Source organism: Triturus cristatus, chromosome 2_2 (genome assembly GCF_964204655.1).
Source record: "Triturus cristatus chromosome 2_2, aTriCri1.1, whole genome shotgun sequence".
NCBI classification, from domain to species: Eukaryota; Metazoa; Chordata; class Amphibia; order Caudata; family Salamandridae; genus Triturus; species Triturus cristatus.
The window spans coordinates 314473694-314492104 of record NC_140582.1 but is presented as its reverse complement, the minus strand read 5'-3'; the positions used below and the strand labels follow the sequence as shown (position 1 = coordinate 314492104).

The window sequence follows — 18411 nt, the reverse complement described above, 5'->3', positions numbered from 1 at the left end:
GTCGGTGCCTGTAAGCAGAATTGGACTGTTCTGCAGGCTTCCCAATGTACTGTGACTGCTGATCAGGATCCTCAAGGGCCACCACTTACCGGTTTGGTGCCCTTCAGCAGTTATAGGAAGTAAATTGGCATTTTTTAAACCACAGTCGCTAATTGCAACTGCAATCACAAATTGCGACTGTGCTCGCAAATTTCGACCACTTACTGAGTTCGATAATAGCGATGCACTCAGCTGTGAGTTGCTATTTGGAGGACAGTTTGGAGATGGATGATTTTTAGGTTATTCTAGGACACATTTAAAGTTATTTTTCCCATTTGAAGGTTTTGTTTGAAAATGGAACCAGCTTTTTACATTTTCAGGTGGTAATGTATATTCATTAAGGCCATGGATTATGACTGTCCACTTTCAGCCAAGAACACCTAGACAAAGGGCGTACAATAGTACCCACAAACAAACAAGGACCTTTTTTCGAGAGAACGTTTGGGTTATTTAAAGGCAGATTCTGACGCCTGCAAAAAACTGGGCGTGCTCTTGAGTTGGCCCCTACAATGTGTTGTAATATGGTATCCACATGTGCTTTGCAATTGACCCAGCAAGTGATGAGTCTGATGAGGAAAATGGAGACACCCTCCCTCACTTGCCACCTCCACGACCTGATGCTGCAGGAGCTACAAAGGAACGTGTGCATAGCGATGCCATCACAAACAAATACTTTTTAGGTAAATGAAAAATGTTTTAGAGATTTCTTTAAATATAAAAAACAAAATGTTCTGAGAAATGTCCAAAGTTTTATTTTTTTGCCTATTCACAGATTACGTTGAAGATGGACAACATCTCAATTGTAGTAATATTCTTTTTTGATATATATGTTCTTTAGAATTAAACAAATCTGGTTACATTTTTTACTTTATCCTTAAATAAGCATTGCCATTATTTCATTCAGTATCTTACGCCTTTGACGTCCAGGACTTGGACTGTTTATTTAATGCTGGGTGGCCTTTCCTTACCATTCCCAACTCTGGGTTCCAGTGCTCCTTAATGTATCTGAATAGGCAATGCGAATACACACTTGAGCCCTCCTAGCTTTCCCCAACAGATCTTGGTGACTTATTTCCTTCATTACCTGTTTATGTTTGTTCAAGCATATTTGTAATTTGTGCTAGGATGTTTGCCACATTATCACTGTGGTGTACTTACTTCACCTGCATGTTATCTGTTTTCCTACACATAGTACGGTCCCTGTAGCCAACCTTCAACAGAACGGTCAAATGTTTGGAGCCGAGTGCCATTGTGTCTCTGTTGACGCCTGTCTGATGCAGAGTCTTGAGTCATTTGTGTGGCCAGATCATCCATTGTAAACTCATCAAGGTCTGATCTCTTTACTTTATTTTGCTCAGAAATAGTTCTTGCTAATCTACCAGCCCTTCAACTCAATTCTGAGGTTGCCCTGCACTGTTTCATTGTGTTTTCAGCATGGACTGCTCCAATACATGGAATTGTGCAGTAGATGAGTTGTCCCAAGTGTCTCGAATTCTAGACCTCACAGTAGGTTTTAATGACCTTTTTACTTTTTGTGTGCAATATAGGTATTGATAGTATGGTCTCGTGTTCAGTTTCTGCTGGTGATGCAATATATGTAGTGGACCCAACTAATGTAGTTAGATTATTGTAGCTGATTTTTCTACTTTTAGTATTTGTGGGAATATTATTCACATTTTCTGCTGTGTCAACTTCCATGTGACACAATTTTTCACCCACATCCTTAGGTTCTTATTGTGTCATATGAGTAGGGTGAGCTGTTCTCATTTAAAACAAAATTAAATTAGTCTTTTAATGTTTATGATCAACATATGTCAAAGTTTTATGTCTACTTCTGTAGTGTTTTCATTTTTTATTTCAGGATTCCTTTCCACCTACGCAATCATTCACAGTATTTTATTGCTATGTCATGAGCCTACAAATGAAAAATTGAAATTGTTTTACAAAAATATTTTATTTATGCATTAGGACCACATTACCCACAATGCATTGTACTGAATACTATGAAAACCAAACCTGAAATGTATAATTTATGCAACATTATTTGAAGTTCTTTGAAAGAATTTGAGGTGACAGGAATAGAAAATGAATAAAACTTGCCTTGTGCATTACCTCAAAGAGTAATGATTCATATTACCAGGTAGACTCAAGATTAGGCAGCCATGGTATTTGGCAACCCAGGCTTCAGGCTTTTAAGAAAACATTTGAGCCCCTACAGTTTTTTGTTTCTGGAAATTAAGCACTGGTATGAGCACTAGTAATGATACAAAACTAGGTATTAAGGTGGGTACCTATCTGGCCCTCTCTCAAGGTCTTCCTCCAGAATAGAAGTTGTAGTAATTTAAAATAGCCCGAGTGTCAAGATTAGAAGCAGGACAGATTGGCTATTAACTCAATCTGGCTAGTGCTCTTTGGAGATGCTCCTCTACTGGTTTCGGTCTGCTTCCTATCATCTGGGAACATAGAAGAAGGAAGTTTAGAAACATAATTGGGAGAATTTAATTTCACATGAGTTTTAAATTGTAACTCTGTCTAATGCAACAGGAATAGGTTTTACACTGGGCTCTCCCCTTTACATTGGGAACTCTGACAAAGGCAGTGGGTGGTGGTTTTACACTCAATTGAGACAAACACCACAAGAAGAGACTTTGTATAATTTAGCACTTACAGACCTCATTACATAGATTTATAGTTAAGGAAGAGAGCAGTCTGGTTTTTACTGTCCACATTTGTAGTTTTAGGTTTATTGTTTGGCTTTGAGTGTATTAAAGCATTAATGGGTGCTTTGTGGCATTCCGAGTTTCTAACCTACTCCACCTCTCCGAGTCAAAGACCTGGTCTGCTCTGCCTCACTACGCTGAGAGTCGAGCACTAAAGGGGGTTTATTTGGAGCTCAGTTTGGGTCCAATAGTAAAATAGTTTCATGGTGTGACTCACCATTGATCTTCATCTTTACAAGCATTTAATTGGGCAGCAGTTGGATTAGCTAACTTCTGAAGTAGTTCTGCGGCAAATACAGTAGAAGTGGGTTTTGCATGGCGTTACATCGTGACAAACAAAGTAGAAGGGGTTTTACATTGTAATTTTGTGATTAGTATTTAATTGTGTGTGAAAAGTGAAAGCACTGGTTTGACATTCATCAGTTAAATGTTACTGCACGCTTAGCAGAGTTCTTAGTTTCTAGCCCATTCCACCACTCTGAAAAAACCTTGGACTATTCTGCCTAAGTAAACTGAGGGTCAGGTGCTAAAGTATTATACTTGTTCCTCATTTTGGAACCAATAGTAAGGTAACCCCAATGATTTTGCATTGCCCATTTGTTGGTGTTCTTCCTTATGGGCGTTTTATTGAGCAGCAGTTGTGTTAGCCCACCTATGAAGCAATTTCATGGCTCATAACTGATACCGACATTGTCAACATAAGCTTTAGGTCAACCACAGTAGGAAGGGGCTTTGCCTGGGCTCTCTGACAAATAGTACACAAAGTAAACTCTGTGGCACACTGAAGAGAAGGTGTTTTACATTGTGAATGCAGTGAGTACACTATAGAAAGAGGCTTCATATTGTTGAACACAAGAAACATTCCGACAAAGATTTCTAGTTTAGGAGGGTATCTAGAGGTCTGGTTAACTTTATGCCGTTTGTACTATCCTGTGAGTCAGGTGCTAATAGGGCCTATAAAGTGATTGCTTTTGGACTAATGGTAAGGTGACTGCAGGATATCATATGTACCAAAATTACAACCCAGTAACCCCAGGGACCTTCTGAGCAAGTTCCAACATTCCCACTTGAACTACAGTGGAGGTGCACGGTTTTTGCTCCTGCCCCAGAAGAAACCATCTCTGCCACCATTCACCTACCCCCAGTTACCCCTACTGTGGCACCATAAGCTCTAACAGCCTGTGAGTGTCGGTAAGTAACAGCGAGCCCAGGGGTAGAGGTTTGAGGCTCTGTTCACCTGTATTACTGGTGCTTGGCCGCAGGAAATGCAACTGGTTGCGTACATGATATTATGGTCAGTGATGTATGTGGGGAGGTGGCGGGAGGTTGTGGATGTAGGTGGTGCTGGTGTGCAAAGGCTTACTGGACAAGTGCTTTCAACACATAAATAAACGGACAGCTTGGGTCATTAATGCCCCATCGGGTAATGGCAGCCTCACTAGCGTAAGCAGCCCAGCAGTACTCACATGCAGAGGAAGAGAACTCTGCATAGAAAATTGTTTCAAAGTTGTTTCAAGAATAAAAGTCGTCCATTTTAAAATAAATATGTAGTGTGTCTTCAAGCATGGCCTCACTGATAAACCTGAGAGTAACTGTTAGAACACTCTTTATGGAAGGGGACGTGGCTTCGGCGCCGGACGGAATGGCCGCTTAAGGGCAGAGCTCTGCCACACCGGGACGACATAAAGGCTGCCGGCACGTTTCTAGTGCTGGTTCTCTACAGGCATTGTTTGCCTAGCACATCAGAGCATGAGATGATTCCGGTGAGCCCTCTTTCATCACCAAACGCTTCGCGCATTTCGCGCTCACCGCATTTTCTTCCTGCTGCTCTCCTCTGGATCGGAGCGCCCGCCATTTTAGGAATGCGCGCGTCTCCTCTGAAGTGCTGAGCGTAGCGGTGGAATTCCCGGCTGACACACTGGAGCCTGTTAACTCCCTCATGGCTCCCTGAATGCCTTTTAAAGTGACATACACACATTTTCTTCTACCTTGAGAGTATATCTTTTGCTGTATGTTTATCCTGACTCTGGACTTGGGTTTTTTTTTTCTACCTCACATGCTTCCTGTCATGAGACCTTCTCAGTTTACTATTTCAAGGTTTTGAACGCTGTTCAATTCAAGAAATTTCTGCTCTTCTACGATATATTATGACTGTATTTCCTCTTTATTGCCACAAGCTTCATATTTTAGCTTGAATTTTCTCACAGAGTCAGGCCACCTTTTTCCAATACGCTTTTCTTTCCTGGATGCAGCTGTTGCCTGATCTAATATGCCTCATTACTTAATCTGCACTTATATAACCAGGTCAATTCTTCAAATGTCAATATACTGAATGTTTTATAATCACCTAGTTATTATATGCTTAGATATGACTGGAGTCTTTCTCTTCGCCTTCCTCTTGCATAATACAGTGTCATTTTTGATTCTCTACCTAATGGCCAACATGTTACCTTTTTCAAGGTCTGAGACTCTATAATTTGTTGAAATTTATGTGCCAATGGGCTTCTTCTCTTTTTAAACCACGGCTGGTCACACCATTGGTTGTTTCTTCTGGTAAATTTTAATACCACGGTTCTCTCGAGGCCTGTGCACCGTCCTTTCTACCCATTGGCAGATAGCTCTTTATGGGAAAATTACGCAAGCCAAAATTTGTTTTTGTTCCATCACGACAAAGACCATTGGTAACTTCCCCAGCTGTGTTATCACCAGTCTCCTCTTCTACTACATTGCAGATGGCTGGAGTAACTCGTAAACGTAGCTCGTCATCTTCACAGGCCGCCTCAAGCAAAGCATCTTCTTCTACCTCCTCAACTAAACGTTTGAAACACGATCCTCCATCTCCTGATAAACCTTCATCCCCCATATCTATGGAGCTACTTTTGGAGGAGATACGTGCTTTACGTCCGTTTGTGGAGGAAACCAATAATAGGATGCAATTGTTGGAGGAAAAATGGTCTACAATGGAAAACAGAGTGACTTCATTGGATTCCCAAATACCTCAGGTACAGGATAACTCTCAGCGAATCTCTTCCTTAGAGAAAACAGTCCACAGCCTTCAACAACACACTGAAGATTTAGAAAATAGAAATAGGAGGAACAACCTTCGTATTTATGGTTTGCCTGAGTCTCTTGAGGGCGACGACCCGATTTCTTTCGTCTCCTCCTTTCTGCCGAAACTCCTGGATATGCCTCCTACTACTTCACTTAGCATTCAAAGAGCTCATAGGCTCGGCCCTCGTCCCCCTCTCTCAACAGCTCCAGTTAAACCACGTGGTGTCATTATCCTCTTTTTGAAATTCACCGATCTGCTCTCAGTTCTCTCTGCAGCTAGATCTAAAAAAACAAATTACTTGGCTTGGTCAGGAGGTGTTTTTGTCTCAAGATGTTTCCAACGCCACTGCTTCCAGAAGGAAGGAATTCCTGAATCTTCGTCCACCTCTATGAGCTATTGGCACTAGATACGGTTTGTTTCATCCCTGTATCTTCAAAGTGACATTCCAAAACCAAACTTGGACTTTTCAAGATCATGCAGAACTTAAGAATTGTATTCATATTCACACCACTAATGTTATGGATACTACTAATTATTCAAGTGGTTCTTCACATGGTTGATTGTTTAATTGTCTTTCCTGCATGAGTTTCTGTGATTGTTCTTTCCATTGGCTCTGTCTCTTTCTTGATGTTTCTTCATTGGCCCTGTTAGTTAAGTAGTTGCTTTGTTCTTTGATGTTTTTCTCTTATCTTCTTCCTCATGTTTACCATGTTGCTGGTTATATGCTAATCAGTTATATATATCTCTAGACATTATATTAACGTTAAGTGTCTCTTTGTTTTATTCATACTGATGTGTTTATGTCTCTTCATCCCGTATGATCCTTCTTCTACTTCCTTTAAGTCCTGATGCGGTTGGACTCCCCACGTTGGGTGGTTCATTTTGTCCTGCGTTGTCCCTGCCCCATTGTCTGTTCTTTCTCCCCTCAGGTATGTTATCTTCAGTCATCCTTTTTGGATATGTACTGTCTCCTCTTTTTCCTTGTCTCTCTTTCCTTTTCCCCTTTTTCCTCCCTTTTATTTCTCCTCTAATTGTTCTATTCTCCTTTCTTTTCCCCTTGCTCGACTTACCTCATTCTATGTATGACTCCATCACTTATTTCTCTACATTTTCGTTCTCTCCTCTTCCTTTTTTCCTCTTCTTTCATGATCTTTTTTCTCTTATATCCATTTTCATTCTCTATGATGTTCCTAGTACTGTAAATTTTGTTCTTGTCAGAATTTTAATGTTTTTGCATTCAGAGTTATCTCCTGGAATGTAAAGGGTTTTATCAATCCTATTAAAAGACAGAGACTCCTTTCCCACCTCGCTTCTTATAATCCTGATATAGTCCTCTTGCAGGAGACCCACCTTACAGAAACTAAGTCACTTAAGTTAAGGAGAAGCTGGGTGGGTACGGTCTTATTCTCTCCATCTACTAATAAAAAAATGGAGTTGTCATTTTATGTCATAAGAAATTAAAATGTAAAGTGTTCTCGCAAGAAAATGATGCTGATGGTAGATGGATTTTAGCTAAACTGTCAATTAATTCTGTTCCTTTAACTGTTTTTAATATTTATGGTCCTACACATCCTGATTGTTCTTTTTGGCCTTTGATCACTCAAAGGTGTATTCAATTTCGAGACGATTTGTTAATCCTGGGTGGAGACTGCAACCAAATAGTAGACCCTTTTTTTGGTCGTAAATCTACAGTTCGTTTTACTCCAAGCAAGACTCACAAGCACTCCCTTGGTACTATTTCTCAATCACATCTCATTGATTCTTGGTGACTTTCTCATCCCAACACTCTTGACTACTCCTTTTTCTCTCCCCCTCATTCATCCTTTTCTCGTCTTGACTACATCATTCTTTCTCAATCTTTGTCTCAAAACGTACTCTCTTCATCTATTGAACCCCTATAGTTATCTCGGACCACGCTCCAATTGTAACAGACCTTGACTTATCCCCTCCATATCCAAGATCTTCCCGATGGCGTTTCAATAATTCCCTTCTAACTGATCCCCTGTTTCCTTCCTCTTTTCGCTCCTTCGCTAATAAATTCTTTCTCCTAAATTGTGATTCTAGTACTTCCCCCTATATTATCTGGGATTCCTTTAAAGCTACTGCACGAGGTTTCATTATATACTTTGTTTCTAAGAAAAAGAAACGCTTTCTTCAGAAACGGAAAACTATATTAGCTCAAATTAAACTTTTGGAACACGAATTTTACACATCTTCACAAACTTCCATTTCACCAGAATTGATACGAGCTAAGCTGGAGTTTAACAAAACCTCAATTGATAATGCTTCTTCAATACTCCTTTGCAGTAGTGCTCGCTTTTATGGTGGGCGAAATAAAGCAGGGAAACTTCTAGTTAATTATCTTATTACACGCAAAGAACTTACTTTTATTGATTCGATTTATTCCTCTGATAACTTCTCCCTTCTTCATAAAGATCAAGCAATACTCGATGAATTTAAACTTTTTTATCAAAACTTTTACACACCAGAATCTCCCCCCACTCTTCTCTTATTCAGACTTATCTTGACAAAATCCCTCCTCCTTCTTCTTCTCATCTTAATCTCCTTGATCTCTAAGATGAACTTTCCCTTACAGAACTTTCCAATGCTTTAAATACCCTCACTAAGGGTAAATCACCCAGTCCAGACAGTTTCTCAGTTGAATTTTATTCGCACTTTTCTGATTTGTTACTCCCTAAACTTTTGACACTTTTTAACTCATTTTATTTATCTGGTAAGACAGAAGGTACTTTTCAAGAGGCAACCATCTGCCTCATTCCCAAAGATGGTCGGGATCCTAAATTTTGCAAAAACTATCGCCCGATCTCTTTAGTTAACGTTGATTATAAATTATTTGCTAAACTGCTTGCTTTATGTTTAGATCCTATTATGCCCCATCTTATTGGGAAGGAGCAATGTGGTTTTGTCAAGGGTAGACTAACTTCCGACAATTCTTGTCTTTTTCTCAATGTCTTAAATAAAGTCTCTTACCTCTCTATTCCCCTAGCTGCTATCTCTGTTGACGCAGAGAAAGCTTTTGATAGAGTCGATAGGTTCTTTCTGTTTGCGTCTTTATGCTGGCATGGTTGTGGTCCTAAATTTGTATCACTTATTTCTTAATCATATTCTGCTCCTAAAGCCTTGGTTCTTGTTAATGGTCGCGTTTCATCTTCCTTTCCTCTTCAACGTGGCGTTCGTCAAGGCTGTCTCTTATCCCCTCTTCTCTTCGTTTTAGCTCTTGAACCCTTTTTGACTTCTATCCATATCAATAATTCTATTTCCGGTTTTCCTTATGGTGATCACCAATTGAAACATTCTGCTTATGCGGACGACATCCTTTTATTCATTTCTGCTCCTGAGATTTCTATTCCTCCTTTACTTCTCGAATTTAATTCTTTTTCGCAGGTTTCTGGCTACAAGATTAACTCTGACAAGACTGAAATCCTCCCTCTCACGAAATTCTGTCTTCCCCATTTCTTCTCTTCCACTGGTTTTGCCTGGAATAGTTAAAAAATAAAGTACCTAGGCATTTGGTTCTCCAATTCTATCACCTCTTCTATTAAACTGAATATGTCTGCTGCCCTTTCTCGAATTGAGAAACTATTCACCTCTTGGAATCCCCTTTTTCTTTCCTGGTGGGGCCGACTGGATTCGGTTAAGATGACGATCGCCCCTATTTTAATTTATATTCTCTACATGCTTCCTGTTCATATCCCCTCTACTTACTTTAAACATATTGATTCGTGCCTCTCTAGATTCCTTTGGAAGAATAAAAAATCCATAATAGCCCCATCTTCTCTTCGGAAATCCAAATCTAATGGTGGTGTGAATTTCCCAGATTTTCGTCTTCATCATAAATCTTTCTCTTTACGACAGGCCTCACGATGGCTCACGTCGGATCTTTCCTCCATTTCCCCTCTTTGGCTCTACATTGAACAAACCTTATTATTACCCTTTTCCTTCAAAGAAGTTATACGTTTTTCTGCTAAAACTTCTCATACTTCCCTCCCCTTGTTTCGACATACTTGTCTCCTCCTGAAACCTGTAGTTCATCCCTCTACCGTTTCCCGTGCATCTTTCTTAGACTCTCCTATTTGGCATAATTCGCTTATCCTACTTAACAACAGACCCATTTTTTGCAACGCTTGGAGGTCAAAAGGTATTTTATGTGTTAATCAGCTTTTGATGGCATTTCACCTTGCTCCTTTCCTCAATTTCAATCCATGTTTCACTGTCCTCGTTCCTTTTTACAGAGATTTACTACTCTTATGGCACTTATTCTCGACATATATTATTCCCTTCCTCATTCTTCTTTATCTGATATCCAAATCCCTCTTCTAAATATACTTCCCACTCTCCCCAAAGGCTCTCTTATATACAAATTTTATTCTGCCCCTATTCCTGATCGCACTAAGTCCAAATTGGAAACTTCTTGGGAATCGGATCTTGGATGTGACTGGCCTACTACTTTCTGGGATAAACACTGGTCCAGATCTTTAAAAATTTCCCGTTCTGCTTCTCTTTCCCAATCTCTGTTTTTCCTTTATCATAGACTTTATCTCTCCTCTGTTTCCCTTGCTCGTTTTTTTCCTACTGCTGACTCTAACTGTTGGACCTGTGGTTCTTCTAATGCTGACCTTTTTCATCTCCTCTTTCTCTGTCCTTCAGTCTCCAAATTTTGGGAGAAAGTTTGGGCTTACATTTCTCATTTGTTTACAATCTCCATTCCTTATTCTATACCTCTTCTCTTTGCTGGTAGTCTTTCCGATTCTTTAGATCTCCTTCCACATGACCATGGTCTTTTTGACCTCATGCTTGCTTTGGCTTTTCAACACATTTCCTTTAATTGGAAAAATCTTGACAAACTGTCCATACCGCATTGGCGGAACACACTTTGTCATTTCCATAGACTTGACGTTGCTTTTGCTTCTTCCTGCAAACCACTCATGAATAGGGATCTATTTTGGTTGCACCTTACCACCTATTTGGACCGAATTGTTTAAAAAAATTCTCTGCATATAACTTCTGAAAATTTCAAGCCCCCTTGAACAGACTTTGTCTCTCTTCTTTATTATCCACCCTGTTAAGTTATTATATATTTTGTTATACTCATTAGATGTATTTATATTTACTTATGCATTTACAGTATTTTATCTAGTATATTTTCTCTGTTTTCTTTCTTTATATTACAGTATTCGTTTTTTCCTTTCCCCCTTCTGCCTCTCCTTCCCCCTTTTCCCCCTCTTTACCTTCTATAAATCCCATACATTGCTTTTACTCTTTTCTTCCAGCCATCAGCTAGTTTCTTTTTGATATTGTTGTATTTGAATTCTTATATTTACTGCTGTTGTCTTTATTTATTTCAAATTGCCAATAAAGCTTTTCAAACACAAAAAAACACTCTTTATGGAAAAACAAAATACCCTCAGTGACTCTCAGAATTATTATACCAATCAGATTCACAGTCACACAGTACTGTAGCCCTCGTCCACCTCTCACAAACTAGCAGTTACACACAACTGACAGTAGTTTCACCCCTCACAGACCCGTAGTCACCTTTTCACCAGCACTCTCACACCTCTCACAGACTAGCCATCACACGCTAAGAGCTACACTCATCATGCAAAGAATGCCTATGATATGTCAGCCAACACTATGAAAGATTTGAACCTGATCATGCCATAAACACACCCATGTGCCACAGTGTCCACCGTATGCCATAGTTTACTTTATATGCCGGGGGTTACCTGGAGTAGGTTACCATGTACGAGCACCATAACAAAAACATACTTTTACACCCGCGTGTATACAAGCAAGACATTAATTATTTACTTTTCTTCCTTCACAGATCTTCCACTCTGCACCCTCCTCAGGTCCGGCCCTGCACACTTGAGCTCCTGCTCCCTACCATGGAAACTGAAGGTAAAAAAAAACATACACATGCATACCCACTATAGCTGACAGAAAGTGTGCACACGTGTATGAGTGCACACGCTCACAAATGCAATGTAATTGAAAATGTGAGGTCTGCAAAAAGCTAATCTCCGTGTAGAAATCCCCTGAGCTCACTCTTAATTTTAAAATGCTTGTGACTTCTGAATATGGTTCTTTATCAAAATTTGCTCTAAGAGAAAAAATGCAGCTGACCAATCTGTGATCATCACATAATATATTCTTCTTCGGGAAGGCAGTGCGGTGCACATGTGTAAGGTATGTAAGCATGAATTTAATACAAAATGAAAAACCTATGTGGGTATATTTATAGTTTACCTCTATAGGTTTGGAAGCATAAAAACCGTGTGCCTTTTGGGTGTAAATATTAATTTTAAATGCTCATGATACACACAACAACCATCAGTTCTTTTCACCAATTATAGCTCCTATACAGTGACTTGCCATTCTGCTAGAACGTGTGGGAGTTTCACATTTTTGGTTCCCCTCCAGAAATGTGAGGTGGCAGACCTGTCTCATTCTCATTCCTTTATTAGAAAAATGTCTGCAGTTCATCACCAAAATATTTAATGACTACACACGTCTTTATATTCAACTTGAAATTAATTTTAGAAAGTGTATACGAAATGACTCACCAGGACACTGTTTGTGTTGTTGAGCTGAGAATATTTATACTGTATCCTCTACAACCATGACTGAGTAATATATGTATGTGTTACATATGTACTACTGCTATCCTTAGACATTATATCTGGAAATGAATTGTCTTCCAACATGGCGGCTTATCCATTCAAAGTAATTGGCCACTTTGGTGTAAACACCGGGGTATCCAGCCACTCCACAGTTTTCACCCCAGCTGACAATCCCCCAGAGGTATGCCACATTGTGCTTATCAACACACACCAAAGGCCCGCCGGAGTCCCCTTTACAAGAATCGATGGATCCGTCATAGGTACCTGAGAGGATGGGGGAGGATGGAGAGAGGGAAAAAAAAGAGGCAGTTACAACCTGTGTTTATAGAGGTATTTTTAAGTTGAAACATCGGAGTGCTAGGAAGACAGTTCGTACCTGCTGCAGGTGACAATGCATTGGACGCAAATTAAGATGTCAAAGTTGACAATGAACGAATACTGAGCCAGGAGAAAGATAGTGAGATGAAGTACATTTATTTCACTTCCACTGAAAACTCCCAAGACAATAAACATTACACAATTGTTGAATACTAGTGTCTTGCTATTAGATGGGTTCCCAAGAAGTTTCATCATATCTTTATAGTACTTCATTGGTGGAGTAACCAAGCATAATGTGGGGATCAGTAGGGAAAGGAAACAACAAGTTTTTTCTACTGGGTAATCACTCTCAATTGGCGCTTTACGAAAGTGTTTCTTCGCAACGGGAATTAGCATAAAAAGCTAGACATTCACGGCAAATAGACACTGGAGAGATGAGCTGATTAAAATGTCCTTTAAAAGTAAAATATTAACACTGTACAAACTAGACCTTTGGAAATAACACTGTCATAATTTGCACTGTGTTTTGTGCCACGGTTTATTGTTACAAAACTTTTTAGAAAACAATAAACGGATATCTGAAAAAGACAGACATTCAGGACCTGATTCATAAAGGTAAACTTACACTTTTTTGTATGTTTACGATTGTTTGCTATTCAAAAAGGGATTTACTAGTAGTATTTTTACAAATGTAGAGTTTCCGTACCTAAAAAGATAGGACAGTCAATTGTAAACATACAAAAAAAGTGTAAGTCACCTTTGTGAATCAGAACCTCAGTTTAAAAAGGAGAGCCCAATAAAGACTGAACCTGGAGGATGAGCCACTTACTCTGTGTTGCCCATTCAGGACCAAATATGGTAAATGGTCAAGTGTAACTTATAAAATTCCATCTAGAGTTACACTATTCATTTTTCTACTGTTTTTTAGGTTGAGCTTGGGCAGTGCATACGCTGCTGCGAGGCATGCAGTATTGGAGTATGCACTTGAAGCCCTGCCCACTCTCCGCCCATAGTTTTCATTGGCTTGGGTCTTTGTCCTTCGTAAATGCAGGCTTCTGATTAGTAAAGAGGCTTGTGAGTCCCTCCAATTGTCTTCATTTGTAACCTCCCATGAGGACTGGCACTTTTACTTCGGTTGTTACATAGTACCTGTTATTCAGTCTGTAAGCATTATTTTCTCTAAAGAGTTTCTCTTACTACAGGCACAACATGCGCTGCTTCAGCTGGTTTTGAAAGCAGCAGGCACACCGTGCTTTAGCTTCAACAAGGGTGGCCTGCTGACTGCTCAATATTATTCCTCCTCTCACAGCACGGCACCCACTTTCATATTTCCCATGCAGCTCTTCTTTCACTTGCCTCCTCTTCTTCTTCCGCATCCATGAAAGGGCTGCTTTATACTTGCATTGTAATGCCATTGTGGTGGTGTTATTGTTGCCTTGCTCAAGTGGCTGAAGGCTGCATCTGTGCTGTGCAGCTAATGGCTCCTCTTGTGAGCGTGCTTTTCGTTTGTGCCATGCCTCCTTTCAATGGTCCCTTGCACTGTAGGACTCCCATTGCATTAGCAGTCTCATTATCCTTCTTTATGTGTTGCAACATTTTGTCAATTGTCTCTCCAAAAGGGCTGTTCCCCATGAAAGGCATATTTTTTATTGCTGACTGGACCTCTTGCCTGAACCCTGAGATCCCCAGCCAAGCATGTCTGTGCAGGGTGGTAGCAGTGCATAGCTGCCAACTGCGACTTCGCTCCGTTCAATACTGATTTGAGGCATGTGCTGGTAATTATCTTGCCTTCCTGCAGCACATTATTCACCCTTCTCTAGAACTTCTGGCAAGTCTTGCTTGAGGTCTTTCATCTCATCCCACTGTTGGTGGGTGCAATTGTTGAGCAGGGCAATCAAATTGGCTATACACCACTGAGTTGCGGCAGATCTTTCCATCTTTCTTTCCACCATGTCTAGTCTTGTGCTTTCCTTGTCAGGAGGAGGGCCTGTTGATGCTGGAGATTTATCTCTCTTGCCTGCTGTAGCCACAATGAGGAAGTCACCTGGCACATTTCCTCTGATGTAGGGTGAATCTTTTGAGGAAAATCGTTACTTCTTTTCCACCCCTGTGGGTTATAGTCTTCATTGCAGCTCCTTGCAGACTTCTCTACCTTGATCCAGAACCCTGAGTAACATTAGGAGGAATTGTTTCCTCTTCTGCTCCCACAGCAGTGTCTCTAGAAAGAAGCACGTTTCTGTCTGTTCTTTTTCTAGCTGTACGGCATCTGTAGTTGCAGTTCTATTAATAATTTAATTGTATGCAGGGATGTCATCTCATGGTGATGGTTTAGATGGGTAAGAGTCTACCTCTTCATCTGGTGAGTCGATGTAGATGTCTTGCCACTCGTCTGTGGATTCTCCCATCTGTTTCTGTTCTTCTTCTTCGAATTCAAGGATATCCTCTTCCATCTCCTCCTGTATCTCTGGGGTCAGAGGAGTTTCTAGTTCTTCTGGTTCCTGCTTTCTTTTTGGGTGCTGTGTTAGAGGTATTCAATACCCTTGCAGAGTCGTCAAACTCTCTCTTCTTTTTCATCAAGGCCTCTAATTCTGCCTTGGTGTCGATTCCAAGCTATACTTCGGCACCTGGGGACCGCTACCCTCCGGGGTTGGCGTTGAGGTGATCTTCTTTGACATGGGTGTTTAGCTGGTCTTCTGTCTCTGCTTCCAGTCATTTTGTTCCTGCAGAGCTTTTATCCCTCAAAAGCATTCGATACTTTATCGAGTTGAGGCTGGTATTGAGGGTTTGCCTCCAGAGGTGTCCTATGTCTTGGGCCTCTGTGGCTCTCTGTGCCTGATCTTGGCCTCCCACATCAAGATTTTCAGTGTTGCTGCCATTTGTTTGTGTGTTTCTAGTTCAAAACCTTTAGTTTGACTGCCGATTGACTCTGAGGGTTTACCTTCTGTTTGTTATCCCTCAGCGTCTCCTTGTGTCATTTTCCAGTTGGTATCTTCACTACGTACTTGTTCCTCTCCTTTGGCCTTCTCTGTGTCCTTGGGAGTATCTTTCTCCTTGTTCGACAATACGAGGTGTTATAAAGACTCCTTTCATTGTGGTGAGGCCAAGGAACAGAATGCCAACCTATACTTTGGTTTTGTTTTGATGCTTTCCGGCAAGAACTCTGCACATGCCATGCAGTCCTAAAATGCAGTAGTCCTACGGAAGGCAGGTATAAGTTACACACCTTGTGTCTGGCCTTCTGTGCGTTTTTGTGATGACACTTAGGGCAAAACTTAAAGGAGATATGCTCTATGACTATTTTTGATTCTCTGACCACGTGGTTTCATTGTGCGTCGGTCTTCTCTCTGTTAGTGCTTTTTAGTGATATCTCTCTCTCTTTCTCTCTCTCTGTTAGTGCTTTTTAGTGATATCTCTCGCTCTTTCTCTCTCTCTCTTGAGAGAGAAAGAGAGACCATCACATCACAATGTCTTTTCTCTTGACAGTGACTTTTGATGAAAAATCACTTTCCTCGATGCAGTTTCTTGTTCCTTGACTCCGAAGCTCTCACATTAGCTTCCAGACCCAAGGGAGGACAAAGAACCTGAAGATGGCGGCTATGTCGAAGGGTTTCAGGATGCACGTCTGACCTCAAACTAGCAGGAGCATTAGCCCAATGGTTGATGACACCCATACAATAAAAAAAAAGAGAGGGCTAGAGAAGAGAGACTACAATGAGACAATTCCGGACCCAACCACTAGAAGGTGGAATAATGCACAGCATCTGAATACAGAAACGATTCACGCTGCCAAAAAATAAAAAAAAAATAAAACTCAATTGATCAACTGCTTTGGACCATAAAAATGGATCAGTTGCTTGTTTCAATATACTTGATTAGCATACACCAAGGGCCCGATTTAATTTTGGTATTCACAAAGGTAAGTTACTACTAATACCTTTCCTATTAGTTAGCAATTGTACTAGTTGTAACTTTACTTCTAGTAAGTTTACTAGTAGTAACTTACCTATGTGAAGACCAAAAAGTAGTAAACATAGCCTAAATGTACATTCACAAAGGTTAATTACTACTAGAAACTTTACAACTAGTAATTTTACTACTAATAAGTTCACTAGCAGTAACTTACCTTTGTGCAAACTAAAAAAGTAGTAAATTAGACATAAGTCGTGAATCAGACCCCAGTGTGTTTATTTATGAGATGTGTGAAACATGGCTGCTTATTTGCAGTTTTCATTGATTACATTTTTAAAGTTTTACAAGAGACAGATTCTCAGAGGTTTTAAAGGATTATAGGCGCTTGGAAATCACTCACACAAGATCTTCATTGATGCGTAAAAAGTCATCATAATACTACTAATGTTTGTCTAAGAACCTACGGTAATCATCAGATCAGTTGTTGGAGACCCAGTTAGAGTTTAGAATGTCTTTGCCAAGAATTATTTAAAGTTCCACAAATTGAGGTTGAAAAGGGTTTCCAACTCATATGTGACAGATACCACCAGAAACCTTCAGGTCTACCCGTTGTTGACACTAGCAACAAGGACCTACACAGAATTATTTTTTTAAAGTTTATTATAAAGACAGCACTAATGGAAAGTCTTACCTGCACATTCCATGTTTTTGAAGTAACGTTCTTTATAGATTTCTGAACAGTTTGCCATTAGATTAATGTTGCCCCATTTCAGGTAAAATACTTTGACAAATCCTGAAAAAAGAGATACAGTCTGAGTTTATTTCTGACAGGTAACAGAACTGGGTCCTTGTGTTAAAATGTTTACCTACAATAGAATTTGTTAAAAAAAACAGCTGTTTATTTTTTTCTGGCCAGGAGTAGCCCCTCTGGGTTCGTGGACCCTGCTTGAATATTATCAATAATCTCTTATATGTGCCAGCCTCGAGCAAAATCGAGGTGGAGTACATCCATGGGCATATGGATGAATTACCTCCTTATGTCACAATTTAGAACCTGCTCTGTAAAAATGGAGGAAGTGGCTTGTCAAATATTGACAATATGAGAAACAATTTCAGACAAATTTAGAAAGCAACAGGGAAAAAGGGGGGATAAGAAAAGGTAACACCATTACTAGCAGTCATTTCTTCATCTCCCCTCTTGGAGTTAAAAGGTAGCTGGATATTTTCCAGAAAAGTACTAGGTGGTGTATGGGATTACTGTTACACCTCTTGCCAATTTCTATAATGTTTTTAAAGCTTACGTTCACAAAGACCTTTCCATGTCCCAGAAAACCCTTATCAGCAAAGAACACCAGGGGGCCCTCTTATATTCAAATGTTTACTTGGTGGCTACTTGGTGGCCATTGTGGCTCTAATCACATATTACAGCATCAAAATTTACCATTATCCGAACAATTCAAATTGAAAGTCTCCTCCTCTCCAAACATCTAATGCCTCAAACACTGCCTGCACCTCATCCAGACTTGAATATCCAGAACCACCTTGAAGCTCAACCCCACCAAGACAGAATTTATGTTATTTGCCAAGATCAACACATAGTAGCAGAAACCTGTCTCACTGACATGAATCCTCACAGCTTCGAACTTCAGCTTTCATTAAATGCCAAGTCACTTGAATTCACCCTGGTTTCACACCTCAACATCTAGGAACACATTGGCAAAAAGCTGAC

The 18411-nt window shown here is 40.1% G+C and overlaps 1 protein-coding gene across 2 annotated transcripts in view; it reads right to left on the bottom strand.

Annotated features, from left to right (window-relative positions):
* Nucleotides 1-12408: 12408 nt before the first annotated feature.
* CFI (complement factor I) overlaps nt 12409-18411 on the bottom strand; it is a 181567-nt gene continuing 175564 nt past the window's right edge. For both annotated transcript variants that reach the window (XM_085641367.1, XM_085641368.1), the window contains 2 exons: nt 17374-17475; nt 12409-12719 (listed from right to left, as the gene is read on the bottom strand). In XM_085641367.1, coding sequence (XP_085497493.1) covers nt 12502-12719; nt 17374-17475 — 320 coding nt within the window. In that variant the 3' untranslated portion in view covers nt 12409-12501. The remainder of the gene's footprint in view (nt 12720-17373; nt 17476-18411) is intronic.